General features: G+C 35.3%; 1 protein-coding gene across 10 annotated transcripts in view; it reads left to right on the plus strand.

Moving 5' to 3' along the window:
• CBLB (Cbl proto-oncogene B) overlaps positions 1-17,567 on the plus strand; it is a 194,880-nt gene that overhangs the window by 108,350 nt on the left and 68,963 nt on the right. For all 10 annotated transcript variants that reach the window (XM_023623831.2, XM_023623832.2, XM_023623833.2 and 7 more), the window contains 4 exons: positions 1,113-1,234; positions 4,043-4,180; positions 7,572-7,659; positions 10,247-10,378. In XM_023623831.2, coding sequence (XP_023479599.2) covers positions 1,113-1,234; positions 4,043-4,180; positions 7,572-7,659; positions 10,247-10,378 — 480 coding nt within the window. The remainder of the gene's footprint in view (positions 1-1,112; positions 1,235-4,042; positions 4,181-7,571; positions 7,660-10,246; positions 10,379-17,567) is intronic.

A 17,567-nucleotide genomic window follows, 5' to 3' on the forward strand; every position in this document is an offset into this window, starting at 1 on the left:
CACTGACTGCCTTTCTTCTCCAGCCATGGTAATTGGAGGGACAACTAATCACATTGAAGAGAAAATGATACAAACCGTGTGTGTGTATTTCTGTAAAAGATTTTTGCATAACTCACTTCTAAACCATCAGCTTTTTCTAATTTTATAACTGTGCAAGAATTAACCAAATGGGAGCATAGTCGTATGTTACCATGGAAAGACCACTATGCTGGGAGTCGAGGCCTTTTGGACAAGTCGCTAATTAGAGGAACTGTTCAACAACAGTTGTCCCTGCCTGATCACTGTTTTTGGCACAGTGCATCGGTGTTGGCATCCCTTTGGTAACCAAGACAGGCATGTTCTTGCTCTCTTGTAGCTTATGGTTGATGTGCATTCTTTGCCAAATCACTTACATTTTGCGATATGGTTTCTTGTTCTATAAAATGAGATGTCTGAAGGTACAGTAGTGACCAGTCAGACACACAGGGAGATAAGGAACAGGGTGAGAGGTAACAGTCTTAAATTGGGTGATCTGAGAAGGCCTCGCTGAGGAAGTGACATTTGGAGAGAGGAATCACATGGATGTTTGGGGAAAGAGAATTCTGGTGGAGGAATGCCAAGGCTCTGAGATGAGACAACACAACTGTTCTCAAGCCAACAGCAGAGAGGGCAGTGCACCCAGAGAAGAGACAGAAAGGGGGAGAGTCACAGCAGATGGGGATGGAAAGGGACCTGAGCATCAACCCTGGAAGGTCCTCTAGGCCATTTGTAAGGACTTTGGCTTTTACTGAATGTTAGAGGATTTTGCAGTGATGTGGTTTGTGTTTCACAATGATCTTGAGTGCTGCTTTGGGAATAGAATTTGTAGAGAAGAGATTATGTGGTTTTCCTTTTTGCCCTCTGTATTCTATTCCTAAGAAATCTGTTTTCTGCCTAATCATATTTCTCCAAAAAGGGAATAAGTTGTTGCATGTCTGCTGTTAGATAACAAAGGTCGACCTAAAGCATACAGGCTCACATTCACTGTAAAAATACCCAAGAGAATTTCAAGAAGTGTATTAAATGATGGATTGCTATACAATTGATAGCTGATATTCTCTAGATAATATCATTTAATTTATTTATATTTTTAGCCTTGGGGCTCTATTTTACGGAATTGGAATTTCTTAGCTGTAACGCATCCGGGTTACATGGCATTTCTCACATATGATGAAGTTAAAGCACGACTACAGAAATACAGCACCAAACCTGGAAGGTAAGACTTTTTAGCAGTAATACTATGTGATATATGTAAAGATGAAAAATCCTCTGTGGTTCATTCTTAAGTCAATCAGTAGCACTCATGGGGGTGGGGGAGGCAAATGCTAATAGACCAGAACCATGCTTCTTAATTGAATCTTGTAAGTGGATACTTTGTGCATGTTCTGAAACCGAGTGTTCATAAAGTGAAAGGATATGGTACTGTGTAGTTTGATGAGCTTAAAGATTCATTAAGTCTCAGAGTTCTGATTTTCAAATTGGAGTAGGATATTAGCATATCAACTGTTTTCATGGTGCGTTGTTTGTGTATAAAATTGTATGTGTATATTTTAGTACTTGATTATTGTGCTAAACACGAAATAAATCAGTTTCATGTTCATTATTTTAGAGTATTTTTCAAGACGCTCGACTTGGCTCTATGATAAAACACATAAGTACATTTAATACATATAAACGCATAATTGCATAAGTATGCATATACATACATGATAAACACATGTAAGTACATAAACCTGTATAAGCCTATTATTAGAATGCAAACCTATGTCATGTATGTGAAAATTTATTCCATAATACTGCACGCTTTTGAATCCTCAGAGTTTATATTTTATTTTCCAGATGATGAAACTGAGTGGGATTCACAGAGGTTAGCTGTTTGGTCAGCCCCTCTGGCTTCTGCCAAGAAATCATACCTTATTAATGGCAAATCTGCCAATGTTGTTGACTCCTTTCTTCTATCCCATAATGAGAATTTCTACCTTTTTTATTTTTAAGAGTTCATATGGTATATTAAAAGGTATTGGGTACAGAAAATAATTTGACTCCTGTTGAAGTCCTCTCTTTAGATTAAGGAGAGTTGGTTGTCATTGTGACCATGAGAGCAGGTCAGATATTTTGCACCTTGACAGTAGCTTAGATGAGTCATTTTGTTTCATTCAAGGATCTCTCATAACCAGATTTTTCCATAGTTTTTAGTCTCTAGATTGGCATCAGAGTATCTTCTTGTTCTTGGAGTATGATTTGAAAGATGTGATATGGTTGGAATCATTCAATCATATGAATTTAATGCAAAAGTTATTTCAGAAATTATCTTGTCCAATTCTATAAATATAATAAGGAAATGGAGTCCCTTTTGTGTTCTCTTGTTCAAGATCATGGAGATAATTAATGACAGTGTTGGAAGCAAAAGCCAGCTCTTACTACTATTGGAATAGGCTCTCAATAAAAGGATAGCGCCCTGTGAGAGGATATCTTCCTTTTCTTCCCAACTTCCCCTGTAATAATTTATTCTAAGTTTTAGGTAATTAAAGATGAAATGATTAGTCTATGGTAAATTATAATATGTAAAATGTGATGGAGTGTTTACAATGTATTCAGGAAAACTCTCTTAGTGAAAAAATCAAGTTACTTGGATAAATATTTGCTTTGCAGAATATCTGTGCTTAACTGGTCCTTTCTCTTGGAATGTGTTTCATCTCTTTGGCATTATGGTAAAGAAATAATTGGGTCTATTCCAGGGACATGTGGGTTCCTCAGGCTGTTTTCTCCTTTGGATCCAGCTGACAGCCATAAGTCTGTGTGGAATTATTTTATTTGATTAAAGATGCCAATAATTGATATTCTGTTTTCAGACTCTCTAAGAGAATGTTTTAACCTTTCTTGAAAAGTCCTTTCCAAGGGTTTTGTAACCAATATGAAGTTCTTAGTATTTAAAAAATCACAACTTCTTCCTTTCTTTAAAAATCTTCGATTTTCCTCGATGAAATCATGTTGCAGGACTAAATATACAAGTTAATTAAATCCAATAAGTCGGTAACTGTTTTTTTGTGCTAACTTATTTTGTAAAGTTACTTTTACAGTACTTGGTTCATCAGTAACTAATGTAGATTAAGAAACACTTATGTCCGCCACATACATATAGCAGCCAGGGTATTCAAACATATAGCCAACAAATTAAGTTTACCTGCTTTGGTCTGCTTAAGGGGTTATAAAATCTAGTTATAGATATCATGATGGCAAGATGGAATGCAATACATTTAAATAAATAGAAATGATCTAAAATGAAATAAATAGCTAAATTAGTATATAAATGATACTGATGAATTTAAAGCCAAGTCAATGTCTCCTGTCATTGGGGATTAATTTTAACAGAATTGTTGTTAATTTGATTTATATTTTTGAACTATTTTGACTTCTTATTGCAAGACATTGAACTTGACAGAGTTAGATGGCAGCCATGAACTTATCTCGTTTGCCTTCTCGTTAGTATAGTTCAGCCCTTTTGAGTTTTTATTTAAAGATGAATGGCTGGAATGCTTGAAAGAAAAAGTATTATTTTTGAACAAGTTATTAACAACTAAAAATGCATAGTTTTTAAATGACAGAATAATATATTGAATTCCACAGTAGAAACTGACTCAATTTCTGTCTGAAGTGGACAAATTAAATTTTTACTTGTTTTATTTTTACTTTCCAAAAATGATGTATGTCATAGCTGTTTCATACCACCAGCACTTTCATACAGAGCACCCTCTGATGGTGATGGCAGTAAATCACTTGATAGTGTACAACTTAAGTTATTTCCTCATATAACTCTGGAGATATTTAAATGAAATTATTAGTGTTTCTTTTATAGATCAATAAATGGAGAAGTACAGTGGTGTTAAAATGAGTTAGAAGATAGAAATTTACATCAGGAATTCTAAATGATTCTGTTTGTTTTTGCTTAAAAAACCCAACAAATTGTTTAGCAGTTACCTTACGTTTTGAATGAGGTTAAATGTAATTCTCTTGTGTTTTACAGCTACATTTTCCGGTTAAGCTGCACTCGACTGGGACAGTGGGCCATCGGCTATGTGACGGGGGATGGCAATATCTTGCAGACCATCCCTCATAACAAGCCCTTATTCCAAGCCCTGATTGATGGCAGCAGGGAAGGATTGTGAGTATGAGAAGTGGGAGTCGGGTGCTTGTAGTCACAGGTTTGAAAACCAGAGACCGCTCTGAGAGGCGGGCAGTGGATAGTGAGGCTGAGGATGTGGCTGCTGGTTTTCGTTTCAAGACTGAGAAATGGATGCTTCTTAGTTTGTATTGTTCATCTCTTAAAATAGTCATTTTAAGGTAACGTACTTATTTGAATTTAACTATATGTTAAAGCAAATAAATTCCAACATCAAATTATGAGTTTATATCTTTCATAGTCGAAGAAGTTGGAACTTAAAAGTAGTTTTAAAATAAATGTAAAAATATATATATTAAGAGATAATTCTTTAAAAATAATTGTTCTCTTTGTCTCTTGTCACCCTCAAATAGCTATTTTGACTTTTTATTTCATCCAGTAGGCCAGATTTTCTTTTTTCTCACCCTTTCTCTCCCTTTTTTTCTTTGTACCTCCCTTCTTTTATTCATACAATAATAAATTTGTGTTCCTGAATTATGTTAATAACTAAATTCAATTTATCTTAAGCGGTTCTTTTTTAAAATTTAAAAATACGGGGCTAGCCCGGTGGTGCAGCGGTTAAGTTAGCACGTTCCGTTTCTCAGCGGCCTGGGGTTCACCGATTCAGATCCCACGTGCGGACATGGCACCACTTGGCAAACGCCATGCTGTGGTAGGCATCCCACATATAAAGTAGAGGAAGATGGGCATGGATGTTAGCTCAGGGCCAGTCTTCCTTAGCAAAAAGAGGAGGATTGGCAGTTGTTAGCTCAGGGCTCATCTTCCTCAAAAACAAAAAAACAAGACAAAACAAAAAATAAAATAAAATTTAAAAATAAATAAGTTCTCCTTTGTTTTATAGGCTAATAATGATTTTTCTCCAAAGCTTAGACAATGTGCTAGGCCCCCTCATAATAAACATCTCATTCATTTTAGTCACATGCCATTCCCTTCATGCTTTTGTTGTATTTTCAGTGTCACTTTGTCACACTGGCTTTTATTGCCCTTTGCCTTGCTGAGTAACTTGGAGACAGATGTGATCAAACTTGCCACAGCATGGATTGTGATAGAAACCTAGCAGGAGAATGTCCACCAGAATTAGCAAAAGGCAAATGATTGAAGTTTTACCCTTTCAAAAGTAATTGCAAAGACACTGAGGAAAAAAAGTGATAGGATCTATGTGAAGAAAAAGAATGCATTTTTTAAAGTTGTGAGCTTTCAAGAAATAGTTATATAAGAATTGTATGGCAAACTGTGGTATCAAGTGTGTATTTATTTTTCTTTTAATTATCATAAATTTGCTATTCTCAGTTATTTATACCTTATCTCTAGTACATCAAAGATTCATATGTGTAGCTTTTGATTTACTAGGCAGGAGTTTTGTTTATAAGAAAATGTGCTTTGAAGTTTTAATTTATAAATAGAGGTTAGGAGTAGGCAAATCTGTAAATGGAGTAATTTGATATAGCTGATTGTTATAATACCTCCCATCTGTTTTTCAAAAGTCAATCAAAAAATGACAAATTATAATTTCTAAGCAGTAGTCTAGCCTCTCAACTACACAAATTAGCTGCTAATATTTGCACACACACATCTTCAGAGGGGTTTGGTGAGTTGAATTTGAACTTTAGTGATAGATTACATTAAAATAGATTTAGGTTAAAATTTTGACCTGATTTTTAAATAGACCAGATTTTAGATTAGATTGAAATATCATTATATTAATCAGATGGTTGGGGTTTTTTTTTCCCCCCCTTAAAGATCAGTAAAAACGGAAGGGATATCATCTGGTCCTGATCAGGATCGGCTGTTCTTCCTTGATCGTTAATCCAGTAGGTGGTGAAGAAGTTCCCTTTGATAACCAGCCAGGGTTCTTCCTTCCTTCACTGCAGTTGGAAGGGGCTGCCTAGAAGTTCCCTAGTTTACTGAGGGTGAGAATCATTGAAATGCCCCTTAGACATTACATGGAGAGAACGTTTTAACCTTTCCTCCAGCAACCTTGTTATCACATTTGTAATCTTTCATTTCTGAATTCTTCCTACAATTCTACATGTTTTTGAAGTGTGATGAAAAAAGTGTTATATAATAGTTTTAAAAATTGGCCATTTGAGCATATGAAAAGAAAGTTGTCAACTTTTGCTTACCACTCCTCATTTAATATTTGTAGAGTTTTATCTCACCCCCATAATGACACTCTACGTTTGTGTCATATTCAGGTGTAGTCAACTCTTTTTCCTAAATCTTAAAAATAAATGATCTCACTGATGTGTTCCTTACCATATAAGAATTGTCTGTCCTCTACGTTCATTTTTTCTGGTTTTCCTGGGTAAATTTTAACACTTATTAATATATTTATAGGCTAAATATCTTTTACTTCACAGAATAGTTTTGGTATAGTTTTGCCCTTTAAAATATTCACCACTGTACTATTACATTCTTAATTTTTCATTCAAGCCATCTAGAACAGAAAGATATTAAAATTAACTGATTTAATGAAATGATGAAATCCAGCAGTAATATTACCATTTTTTAATCTACGATAGGTATTTACCAACACAATAAACCAGTTTTTAATGAATTTTTGCATTCGTAAAAACTGTTTTAGCACAGAAGAAGGCATTATTACTGTAACTTTTAGTTCTTATTTTAAGCCTAATAATGAAACCTTATGTTTGTAAACCATTCTGTCTTTGGAGCTTTATTTGAAGTAAATGAAATATAAAATTGAAACATTTTCTAATTTCTTTGAACTTGTGTGTATGTGCACACGAGTATGTGTTGGGATGAATGGAAGGTGAGACAGAAGGGACGAGGATGGGCGGGGCCGGCCCCATGGCCGAGTGGTTAAGTTCACATGCTCAACTTCAGCAGCCTGGGGTTCGCTGGTTCGGATCCTGCACAAGGGACCTACACACTGCTCATCAAGCCATATGGGAAACTTGTGGGCTTTAATTCCATGTTTCTCTCCTTGGGGTATTAAGCATGGTGTAAAATGATACAGTTAACATTAACCATGCTTTAGGTAAAAGACCTAGTAATTGCAAATAGGTGTATATTCAAAGTATTTTGGAATAGAACATGAGTGTCCAGAAAAATAAATTGTTTAAGTTACGTGAAGGACATGCAGTAAAGGTGTTTAATTGAAAATGGTTGCTGAGTGGCCGAGTCCATATTCATTGTATATTTCTTATATGAAAATGATTTCTAGATTTTAAATGACCTAAAAATAACTTGTAACATTATGGAAACAGTCATAGGACAGGTTCTTGATATAAGTTACATAAAAAGGAAACATCAAAATGTGTGTTTGAGTATAGAAGAATTCAATTAAGTAAACTTAAATGCAATTAAAGCTTGTATTTTTATGGTAATAAGATTTCTGTTTATAATGCAGCTATCTTTATCCTGATGGGAGGAGTTATAATCCTGATTTAACTGGATTGTGTGAACCTACACCCCATGATCATATAAAAGTTACACAGGTAAGGACAATTTCTGAAAATGTATTTGTAATTGATAAGTATCTATAATGCCTTTCAAATAAATGTCTCATACTATAGCTAAAATCATCTATAGGTATTTAATGCAAAAGACACTTAAGGAATTCTAAGGGTGTTTAAAAAGAAATTATATTACTTCTCCATTTTTTGGATAAAAATTTCTGCTATTAATATTTTTGTTTCCAATACAATCTTGGCTTTATGTGGGGAGATAGATAAATCCATTGGTAGGTAGGTAGTATGAGGAGAGAGCCGTAGGATTAGAAAAATCCAAAAATCAGAGTAATTATATGCATTAGCTTTTAGAGTTGGATGAGTAATTGAAGATAATAATTATATTCTTATAAATGCCTGGTTGGCACCCTCACAGATTATGAGTGGGAGTGTAGCTTAGTGAAGCCTTTCTTGAGGGTGATACTCAGTAATTATCAAAATCTAAACAAAAATATCTTTTGACTCTAGCTTCCATTTATATCATTTTTCATAAAAATGAAAAATTGCATACCAAAATACTCAATCATAGATTAAGTAAACCATAAGGCACTCCTATTGTCTTATACAATAAAGTCAAAAACAGGAGGAAGTAGATATACATACTCTGTGAGAACTTCTGCGTCTTGTTATGTAAAAAAATTCCATTTATGTAAAGCTCAGTTGTGTAACATTTCATTTTGTAAAGTTACATTATGTAAGTTCAATTTCTGTAAATAAATGCATACATAAGAAATAACCATATATGAACATATGAAACTACTTTTTAAAAATAAAGATTAAAAACCAAACTGGTAACAGTGTTTAACTGAGGAAGTGAGAAGTTGTGGGAAATCAGGGAGAAGTCAGAGGGAGACCTTGTATATTTTATTCTACGTATAACCCAGTTTCAAAATATTTTGTAATTTAGGTATTTTTCTGCTTTGTATAATAAATAGTAAAAACCAGGAATTGCAGGTTTTGGGGAAGACAATAGATAACTTTTGATTTTATTTTCAATACTCCAGATTTCAGTCCCAGTGCTCTTTATATTTTGTGAAACACAGTTGTTGACACAGTGCAGTTTGTGGGTGGTTTTTTAAATTTAATATATGATTGCCATTCCCTAAATTTTGTAGTGATTCTGTATTTTCTAATACATGTTAAAGAACGCTCACAAGACAGAATTCCTGTTTGTAAGGCGATTGTTTAACAATACGCAGGAGTGGTGGCATTCCCTTACATTACTCATATAGATGTGAATAGCTTACTCTTTAGGTTGCAGTGAGTTCTGCATCTGCGATTGTAGCTTATTGTAATTTTTTTATAATTGCAAATTGGTCCTTTGGGTGTCATAGCCAATGTAAATACTTATCTATTATTTCAGGGACTTCAGTAATTTATAATTTATTTTAGATAACTTTAGATTTATTTAGATTTATTTCTTTTCCATCTTGATCCATTCTCTCTTATCTTTTTCCTTAATTTCTTTAAAAATTGTTTATATAGTCACCTTTACATACATGAGGATAGACAGTTTCTGTACGAATGTGTGTATGTGCATGTGTGTGTATCTATGTGTGTATATGTGTATATGTATTTTTCCCACCAAGATTGTAAAATCTTTTAGTAGGTTAGAGATTAAAATTTTCGTTTTTTCATCCTACCCAGGACCAGGTACATAGTAGGCACTTACTAGACTAAAACATTGCTTTATTTAAACAGATTTTTATTTCTGTAACTCTTTTTCTTTGTATCCCTGTTAAGTAACCCTTTTTTTCTTATTTTCTTGACATTTACCAATATATTTTTATATTCTTTGTGACATAGATCTTTTCAGTATCTGAACACTGAGAATTTTACTATGCCAGAAGGTTCTAAACTAGTAAATCCAGAGAATAGCTGTTTAATAAAACAGTTTTTGGGTTGCTGAAGTGATTAGTTTTCTTGACAGCGTTAGATTGGGGGAGGAGTATGCAATTTAGAGTTAGAGGTTTGATGTAGAATTTGAGGAAAACAATTTAAACTTACTGAGCCTCAGGTATTCTTTTAATTCAATAAGTGTCATTACGCTTGAGGCGTCCCATAACATCCTAAGTGTGACCCACGGTCCCCAGCACACAGGAAGGACTTGGGACGTGCTGCTTTTCTTCCATTCTAGAAGTTCTGAAGTTATCTAAGACATAAAATTTAATGTTCAGCCGGAATCATACAGATATATTTGCAATTTGACAGTAAAATTAGATGATCATGTAGCATTTACAAAGAAAATAAAGTTATTTATGTTACCTTTTAAAACCATAAGTTTTATCTTTTGAATCACTGTTATTGAAGCAAGTTCTTTCCGAAAGGAACGGGATGAGACGTTCAATAATCTGAAGTCTATACAATTGCTGATAAAAGCTCAAAACTTTTAAAAACTGATTTTGTAGACCAAATTGTAATCATCAGCTTAAAACATGTCTTAAATGGTGACATAATCTTGACAGGATCAAGTGTGAGGAATTTATTGTAAGTGATTGTACTTGAGAAAATTCAATGTTAACAATTCCTGCTAGAAAAATAATTAACATTGCCTTTCTTTCCCCCCAAATTACAGGAGCAATATGAATTGTATTGTGAAATGGGCTCCACTTTTCAGCTCTGTAAAATCTGTGCCGAGAACGACAAAGACGTCAAGATCGAGCCTTGCGGCCATCTGATGTGCACTTCGTGCCTGACAGCGTGGCAGGTCTGACCGCGGGTTCAGTGGGGACATTGGTTTCTTCCTTATATTCTCTGCTAATGTTTCTCTCTCAGTTTTCTTCAGCTTAATTAGTCAGGCAATAATACTGCTAAGTGCTTTGTTTTGAATGGTTGTTACAAAAATCTCATGTGTTTGAGTTTCATTTATTTATATAATTTGATTTCTTTTGCTGTGTTTTATATTTTGTTTCTTTTGCGAGGATAACTTAATTTTATGATATTAGTCATAAGTAGTTCCACCTCTGTAACTATTGATTTCAGAATGTCGCTTATCAGTATTACCAGCTAACCGTATTTATATTGTTAATTGTAGGTCAGATTCTATTTATAGTAGGTCAGATTCTGAAGCAGTCAACCCAGTAGATAAATCCTGTGTGAGTGTTTCACCCGCTCCTCCTCTTGAGGAGGTGTGGCTCCTGTCTCACAGATGTCTCCAGTTCCTCTGTCAGGCTAAAGGAGGAGAATCAAACAGGAAAAGTCTCCCAAATATTTATGGTGCCCATGGAAACAGGCATTGAATTTTCAAATTTACCGAAACAGACTCTTAAGACAAACTGCCTTCCTCTCTGTAGGCAGACATTCAATAAATAGAAATTGATTTGATGTTTTAGAGTAAGACCTGGGGAATGACTGGTTTCCCCAAGGACTTTCTTATATTTCTTTATCTGTAATAAAGTTTGGGGATTTTAAATGGATCTTTGGACAGATTTCCGGTTTTGACTATTTGGAGGATTCATAGAATATTTTGATCAAGCCATTTTTTTAACTGCTGTTTAACACAGTCAGTATTGAAGTCAATGTTATTGATGGGATTTAGAAAGCAAAAATTTCAAGGCTTTTAAAAAAATTTGCAGGGGCCGGCCTGGTGGTGTAGTGGTTGAGTTTGCCTACTCCGCTTCGGTGGCCTGGGGTTTGCAGGTTCAGATCCCCGGCACTGAGCTAGCACCACTCGTTAAGCCAAACTGTGGCAGCATCCCATATAAAAGAGAGGAAGATTGGCATAGATGTTAGCTCAGCGACAACCTTCCTTAAGCAAAAAGAGGAAGATTGGTAATGAATGTTAGCTTAGAGCCAGTCTTTCTCACACACACACACAAAATTTTGCCACTGAATATGTGATTGACATCCGTACCCTATTCCTGTGCCCTCTCAGTCCTTGTCTTCACTCCGTCCCAGAACCTCTGCATTGCCTGAGGAAGGATGGCCTTAGAGGGTTAGGAAGGGGCTGCAGACTCAGAGGAGTGTTGATGCCTGCTGAGCCCATTATTTGGTAATAAAATATAATGATTTTCACATTTTCACAATCGTATTAAAAGGGCCCCCTTCTTCCTTTGGAGAGATTTAAAAAATGGGTGAAGAAAATGAGGAGGAACTAGGAATTGAATTACGATTGATTTACATTTTCAATGCCATTTCTGAACTCCCAGACGTCTTTGCTACCTCAGTAAAAATTGTTCAGCATCGCTGCACTTCCCTCTTTCAAGATGCATTTGTTTTATATTTTGCTTTATCTTTTCCTTGATGTGCTGCTCTAATTTCCCTTTATCCCTCATGGCATTGGGATTTTGTATCGTACAGGGAGAAGCTGGAGGAAGAGGGACGTCAATATGGCACTGGCAAGCTCGTTCTCAACACACAGGGCACTTGATTGCTATTTTCATCATGTTAACAATCATAGTTCTGCAGACTTAGCAATGTCTTTCTATAAATAACTTACAATAAATTTAGTTCCACTGGTAGATGACAAAACTGTTTGCAAGTGTCTTTCAAGGGTATCAGTAGGAACTATTATAGAGATGGTGTGGACTCAGTGCCTGGCTGACTGGAATGGGACTGCTTTAGGGTGATTCGCTTCACCTGATACCCATTCAGCATTTCAGGGCAAGTAGTAAACTGCCAAAGAGGCTACTTGTGTTTGTCAACCCTTTGGATTGACGTGGCCTTCCGAGTGGTAGGCTGGTCCTCACAGGTACCAAGAAAACGAAAGCTTTGCATTTCTCCTGGAAGAAAACCAGAATGTTAGGCTGGCACAAACTCTCAGGCCTCTCTGCCTTCAGGCATGGCCTGTGTATCACAGCCTCTTCTCTTGGGGCCCCAGTCTTGGACCGCATATGCGCGCACACACGTACACACGTACGTATTGCAGGAGTTGGCATCTTCAATTTGCCTAGTAATTGGAAGTTAAGTGGGTTAAGAGTCAGAAACTCCCATTAGTTTGGCAGAAACCTTTGATTAGTAAAGATTATTGTTTAAGGTGTACAAAATATCTGTTTACCTTGTGGCTCAGGGTGAGTAAAAGAGAATGGGCTAATATAAAACAAACAAAAAGATTTTATTTCTTTTACTTTCTGTAAACTTCTTGAAAGAAATTTATCTTTTAAAGTTTCAGGGCCAATACTATATATATATTTTTAGTGAGTTTATGAAATATTTACAATAGGTATGTTATGTGCAAAAGACACGGGACTGTTTCCTGGTTATCATGACTATATTATTAATTCTTTGCCCTTTACACCATCACAACTTTTCTGTATTTTATTGTGCATTCTCCAAATGATGTGGTTCCTCTTACTGGTAGCTAATCAGTTCCTCCATTCACTTCATGATTTTTCATATTGATCTAATGGCCTTGTATGAAGATATGTCCAGTCATATTTGTAAATTGTTACCATTTGCTGTTTCTTTTTTTATTTTTAACTTTGAAGTACTTCTCAGTTTTACTTTTAGGAATTGAGGAAGTCCATAAATTTTCAAGTACTAAAAACAGTCTGAGTAAAATTTTAGGAGAAGGTGTATGAGAGATTAGTAATATTGGTAGAAAGTAGCTTACTAAGTAGTAACAAAAATGATAAATTCAAAAGTAGTCAGAAGGTTGAAATAATCAAATTAATTCACACTTGTGTCACTAGTGAATAATGTTATTATGCTGACCAGATCATAGAATTTTGCATATAGATTAATGAGAAATATGCAGAGGCATTGTTTCACCATTATTTTTGAGTTCTTCCCACACAAGGAAGTTCAGGATTAAGAAGTATTCTTTTGATACACTTGCGAATGTCCCTGGAAGCTCCTACCTCTTTGTATTTGCATTGTAAGCATTTACATATTTACCTGCTCCTCCTTTAGAAGGTGGATTGCTTTACCTCTTTAGGATCCCTCTCCTCTAGCATGCTCCCTACCGACACATGAATAGTTACTCAGTAAATGCTCAATAGTATAAAGGAAAGAGAAGAAGAATACTAAGATTACAGTAAATAAAAAGACATTGGTATTGTAGATCAATTGTGGAAAGCCCTTGTAACGTCTTAGTTCTGTCCATTTCTCTTCTGAGAAGTATTTATGATCTTTTCAAAGACTTTTTATCATGCTTGATGTGAGAATGAACCCTAAGAATTTTAAACCTCAGATCCATTTGTTCCATTCAGTAGCTGCTGGGGAATTCCCTTCAACTTTTCACATTTTGATTTTTTCCACTTATTTTTGAGCCACGTTATTATACTTTTATTGCTTACAATAATACTGGCACTCACCTAAAGGCAATAAGACTGAGTTTCTAGATATTGCTTTTTTACGCCAAGAACCATGCACGATGATCCCTGGTTCACGTTTTCTCTACTCTGAGGAAAACTGTGCTGAGACCAAGGTCTGAGAATTTCAAGGTGATATTCCACAGTCTCTATATTTCAGTGGGATCTTAGCAGTTAAAGGAAGCTTCAACTTTCAACATTTCCACTTTTGGATGACCTGAATATTTCTGCATTTACATATAGATTTCACAGAGTGGTGCTTCCTGCCAACCAGCAGCTCTGTTGTGGCAGCTTACATATTGTTGTATGAATAACAGTGTCTGACAATCATTTAAATGTGTTATTGCAAAATGCCCCTATTATTTAACAAAAATAAAAGTCTTATAAAGTTAATCCAGTTAAAACACAGTTGACAAACATTAGATATGTTAAAAACTTCAAATCATAGCCTCAATGAGCTGCTCATTAGATTTAACCCAGTTGATGGTGAATATGAGAACAAAAAGAACAAAATTATTGAGCATTTTCATAGTTCTGCAATGTATTGTCAAACATTGTATCTAAGCTTGTAGATGTAATGGGAACTGTGTGAGTATTAAGTCTCTGGATTGAGTACTTGCAGTAATATATGTCTCTCTCTTTCAATTTTTTCCATATTCAAAATGGTACAGGGCTAGAGTGCATCTTTTCTGTCTTTAAAGCCTGTGTTTCTGTTTTATATGCTCGTTGTTTTTTTCTATAGAGAAAAAAATTAAGTTTTCAAACTTAATTATGCACAGGGATAATTTGTTATTTTGCTTCCCCTAACTGGTTTGGTAGAAGCAGACATGACTTGTTTCATCCATTGTCCTCCAAGATCTCAAATCCATTTATTCATTTATTTATTTAGGAAGCATTCCTTAAGCAGCTGCTGTGTCTCGGGTTCTGTGCTAATCTCTGAGCTAAGAAGAACACCAAGACACAGCCTCCACCCTCAAGAAGTTAGAATTAAATTCGAAAGTTTTATAAAGGGGCTTGATACTAATAATTACTTGTAATGAACATCCAGTTATCCTTCAGATTTAATTAGGGATGGGAGACATTTTTTGTGACTTTCTCCTACTTTGGTTGGGCATGCTGGTATGAAAAGGATTTTAAAGGCTGTGTGTCTGCCAAGAAGTGCTGATAAATCAGTCAGAGTCCAATAGGAAATATTAAACCCTGACCATAAAACATTATGTGTTCAGCCAGTGTGCATTTTTAGCAAGTCATTCTTCACCAACTTTTCCTTCCATTTGATGCCCCACTTTGATTTAATTGAAATTCAGTGGAGACTAAGATTTTATGTAATTAGCAGAAACCCTAAGAAATGCATGGTAGTAGTGTCAGTTACAGGCTGCAAGTGGTTCCTCTTTAATTGCTGTCATAATGGCCCATTAGTCATGCCTCCGAAGAGGTGTCAGATACTTTTTTCTCCTTCTGAAACATCTGTGTTATTTAATAAATTGAATAAGCAAGCCAGAGTTTGCACAGAATACTAAATAAGTTGAATAATCTCCTCTCTAGAGGCATTTTTTGAGGCAGTATCACTGGGTGCGGCCTTTAGGTTCTACTCTTGACAATGAAACTTGGAGAGTTTTCTTTCCCTTCCATGCTATTCCATGGATATTAACAAAACATTTTCTTCCTCACCCTCAGCTCCTCCACGTCTTCTCTTTTTATGTAGCATGTTATACCGCGGTGCTGTTGCAGGGTCACCTTATCACATCAGGTGTAAAGTAAGGAATTGTTTTCATTCTGTGTTTTTTCCAGGAATCTAGAAAATCGCTTCTGAGCTCATGAATGGCACAAACTCTGTGGTTTTCCAATCTTCCTTTCAAAGTGAAAAAGGATACACAAATGTCAATTAAACATACAGCCTTGTTTTGAATTACTGCCAAGGACTTCAATTCAATTAAAAGGAAAATTAATTTTCTCCTGTGATTATTCCTTCTGCATATTTTTTCAGAATAATTTAAACAAAAAATATTGGAGTGTTCAAAATAGTAATTCGCAAAAAAGTCAATAGGTGAAAATCAGTAAATCTTGATTTAATATGACATGTGACTAAAGAGATTTATGGATGTCCCATATTTAGAGAGCATCATTAGGGAAAAAAAGTGTAGTTGTCTAAGAGTGCTGAGAAGTGAGCTCAACTGATCACATTTAAGGCCTAAAGACAGAATGTCTTACTGTATCTTCCATCAGAAGCAACCAACCTTCAAATTTCTAGACTCAGTGAAATTTTGTAACCTTAGTACTACAAATAAAATATTTGCCTTTAAGAATGTTATAAGTTGGTATTTCTGTCTTTGATTATGTGTTGTATCTTTTTGTATAAATGTGATAAAATAAAATGTTCCAGCTCCTATTTCACTTTGGGAGTAATATAAGGACTACTAGGATTGTCCAAAAGTGGTACAGTGATGTCATGAACAGTGATGACAGTAGGAGTGAAAAGGAGGAGACAGATTTGAGAAAATAAACTCTGGGAAGAGCAGATGCTTGACTCTGAGTCTTGGGAGTGAGTTAAGTGGATGCTTGCTGTATCACAGGGTGTCTGGACGATGGCCAGTACTGGCCCTTTGGAAACAGTTTCATTTGGCTTCAACGAGGGCCTTTAATAGGTGTTTTAAAAGTTCACTCGATTAAATAAAACATCTTCAGAATGCAAACTCACAAACTTCATGCATTAAATTTTTAAATTGGATTCTAGCAACAAATATTTAAACAGAAAAGCTCTTAGTATGTAAAACGTATTTCTCCTGGAAAATTATAGTTACTAGGACACGTTTTACATCTTCCTATTAAAGCTGAAATTTTTCAATTAGAGCAAACAGAAAATTCATTGATTATAGTAGTTTCTTTTATTTTGAAACTTGCAATTTGAGCAAAGTAGTTCACAATTTTTTTTCCATTTTGGAATGATCAATACTAGACAGCCATTTTTAAACCCCTTTATTTTAACCTAAGCAGTGGATCGGAGATTAAGGAACTCTACCACATCCTGATTCTGTGGTGTGGTATAGTGAGGTGGACTGACAAAAAGACTGGGCTCTAGAAACAGACCTCCTAGACAGGATATCCTACTCAGTGCTGCTTAGCTGTGTGACCTCTATCAAATTATGTAAGCTCTCAATTGTCTTATTGGCAAAATGGAGAGAATGACAGTACCTACCTTGTAGGATTAAATGAGTTAGCATATAAATAGTGCTTACAACATTGCCTGGAATTTTAGTTATTGTTATTGTTCCTAACATAGTAAACTGATGAAATCTCTTAAGAATATATGTCTTATTTCTTATTATTGTTAATCTATGTACACTGAAAATTCTGTAGGTTATTTTATTTATTCTTTTTGGTGAGGAAGATTGGCCCTGAGCTACCATCTGTGCCAATCTTCCTCTGTTTTGTGTGTAGGATACTGCCACAGTGTGGCTGATGAGCGATGTGTAGGTCTGCACCTGGGATCCAAACCCGTGAACCCTAGGCCACCAAAGCAGAGTGCACAGACTTAAGCACTAGGCCACCAGGCTGGCCCACACAGTTTTTAAGTTGTATTCATTTCATTACAAGATGAAAGTCTTACGGATATATGAATTTTGCTTCAGATGCTATGATATGTTT

Source organism: Equus caballus, chromosome 19 (assembly GCF_041296265.1).
Source record: "Equus caballus isolate H_3958 breed thoroughbred chromosome 19, TB-T2T, whole genome shotgun sequence".
NCBI lineage: Eukaryota > Metazoa > Chordata > Mammalia > Perissodactyla > Equidae > Equus > Equus caballus.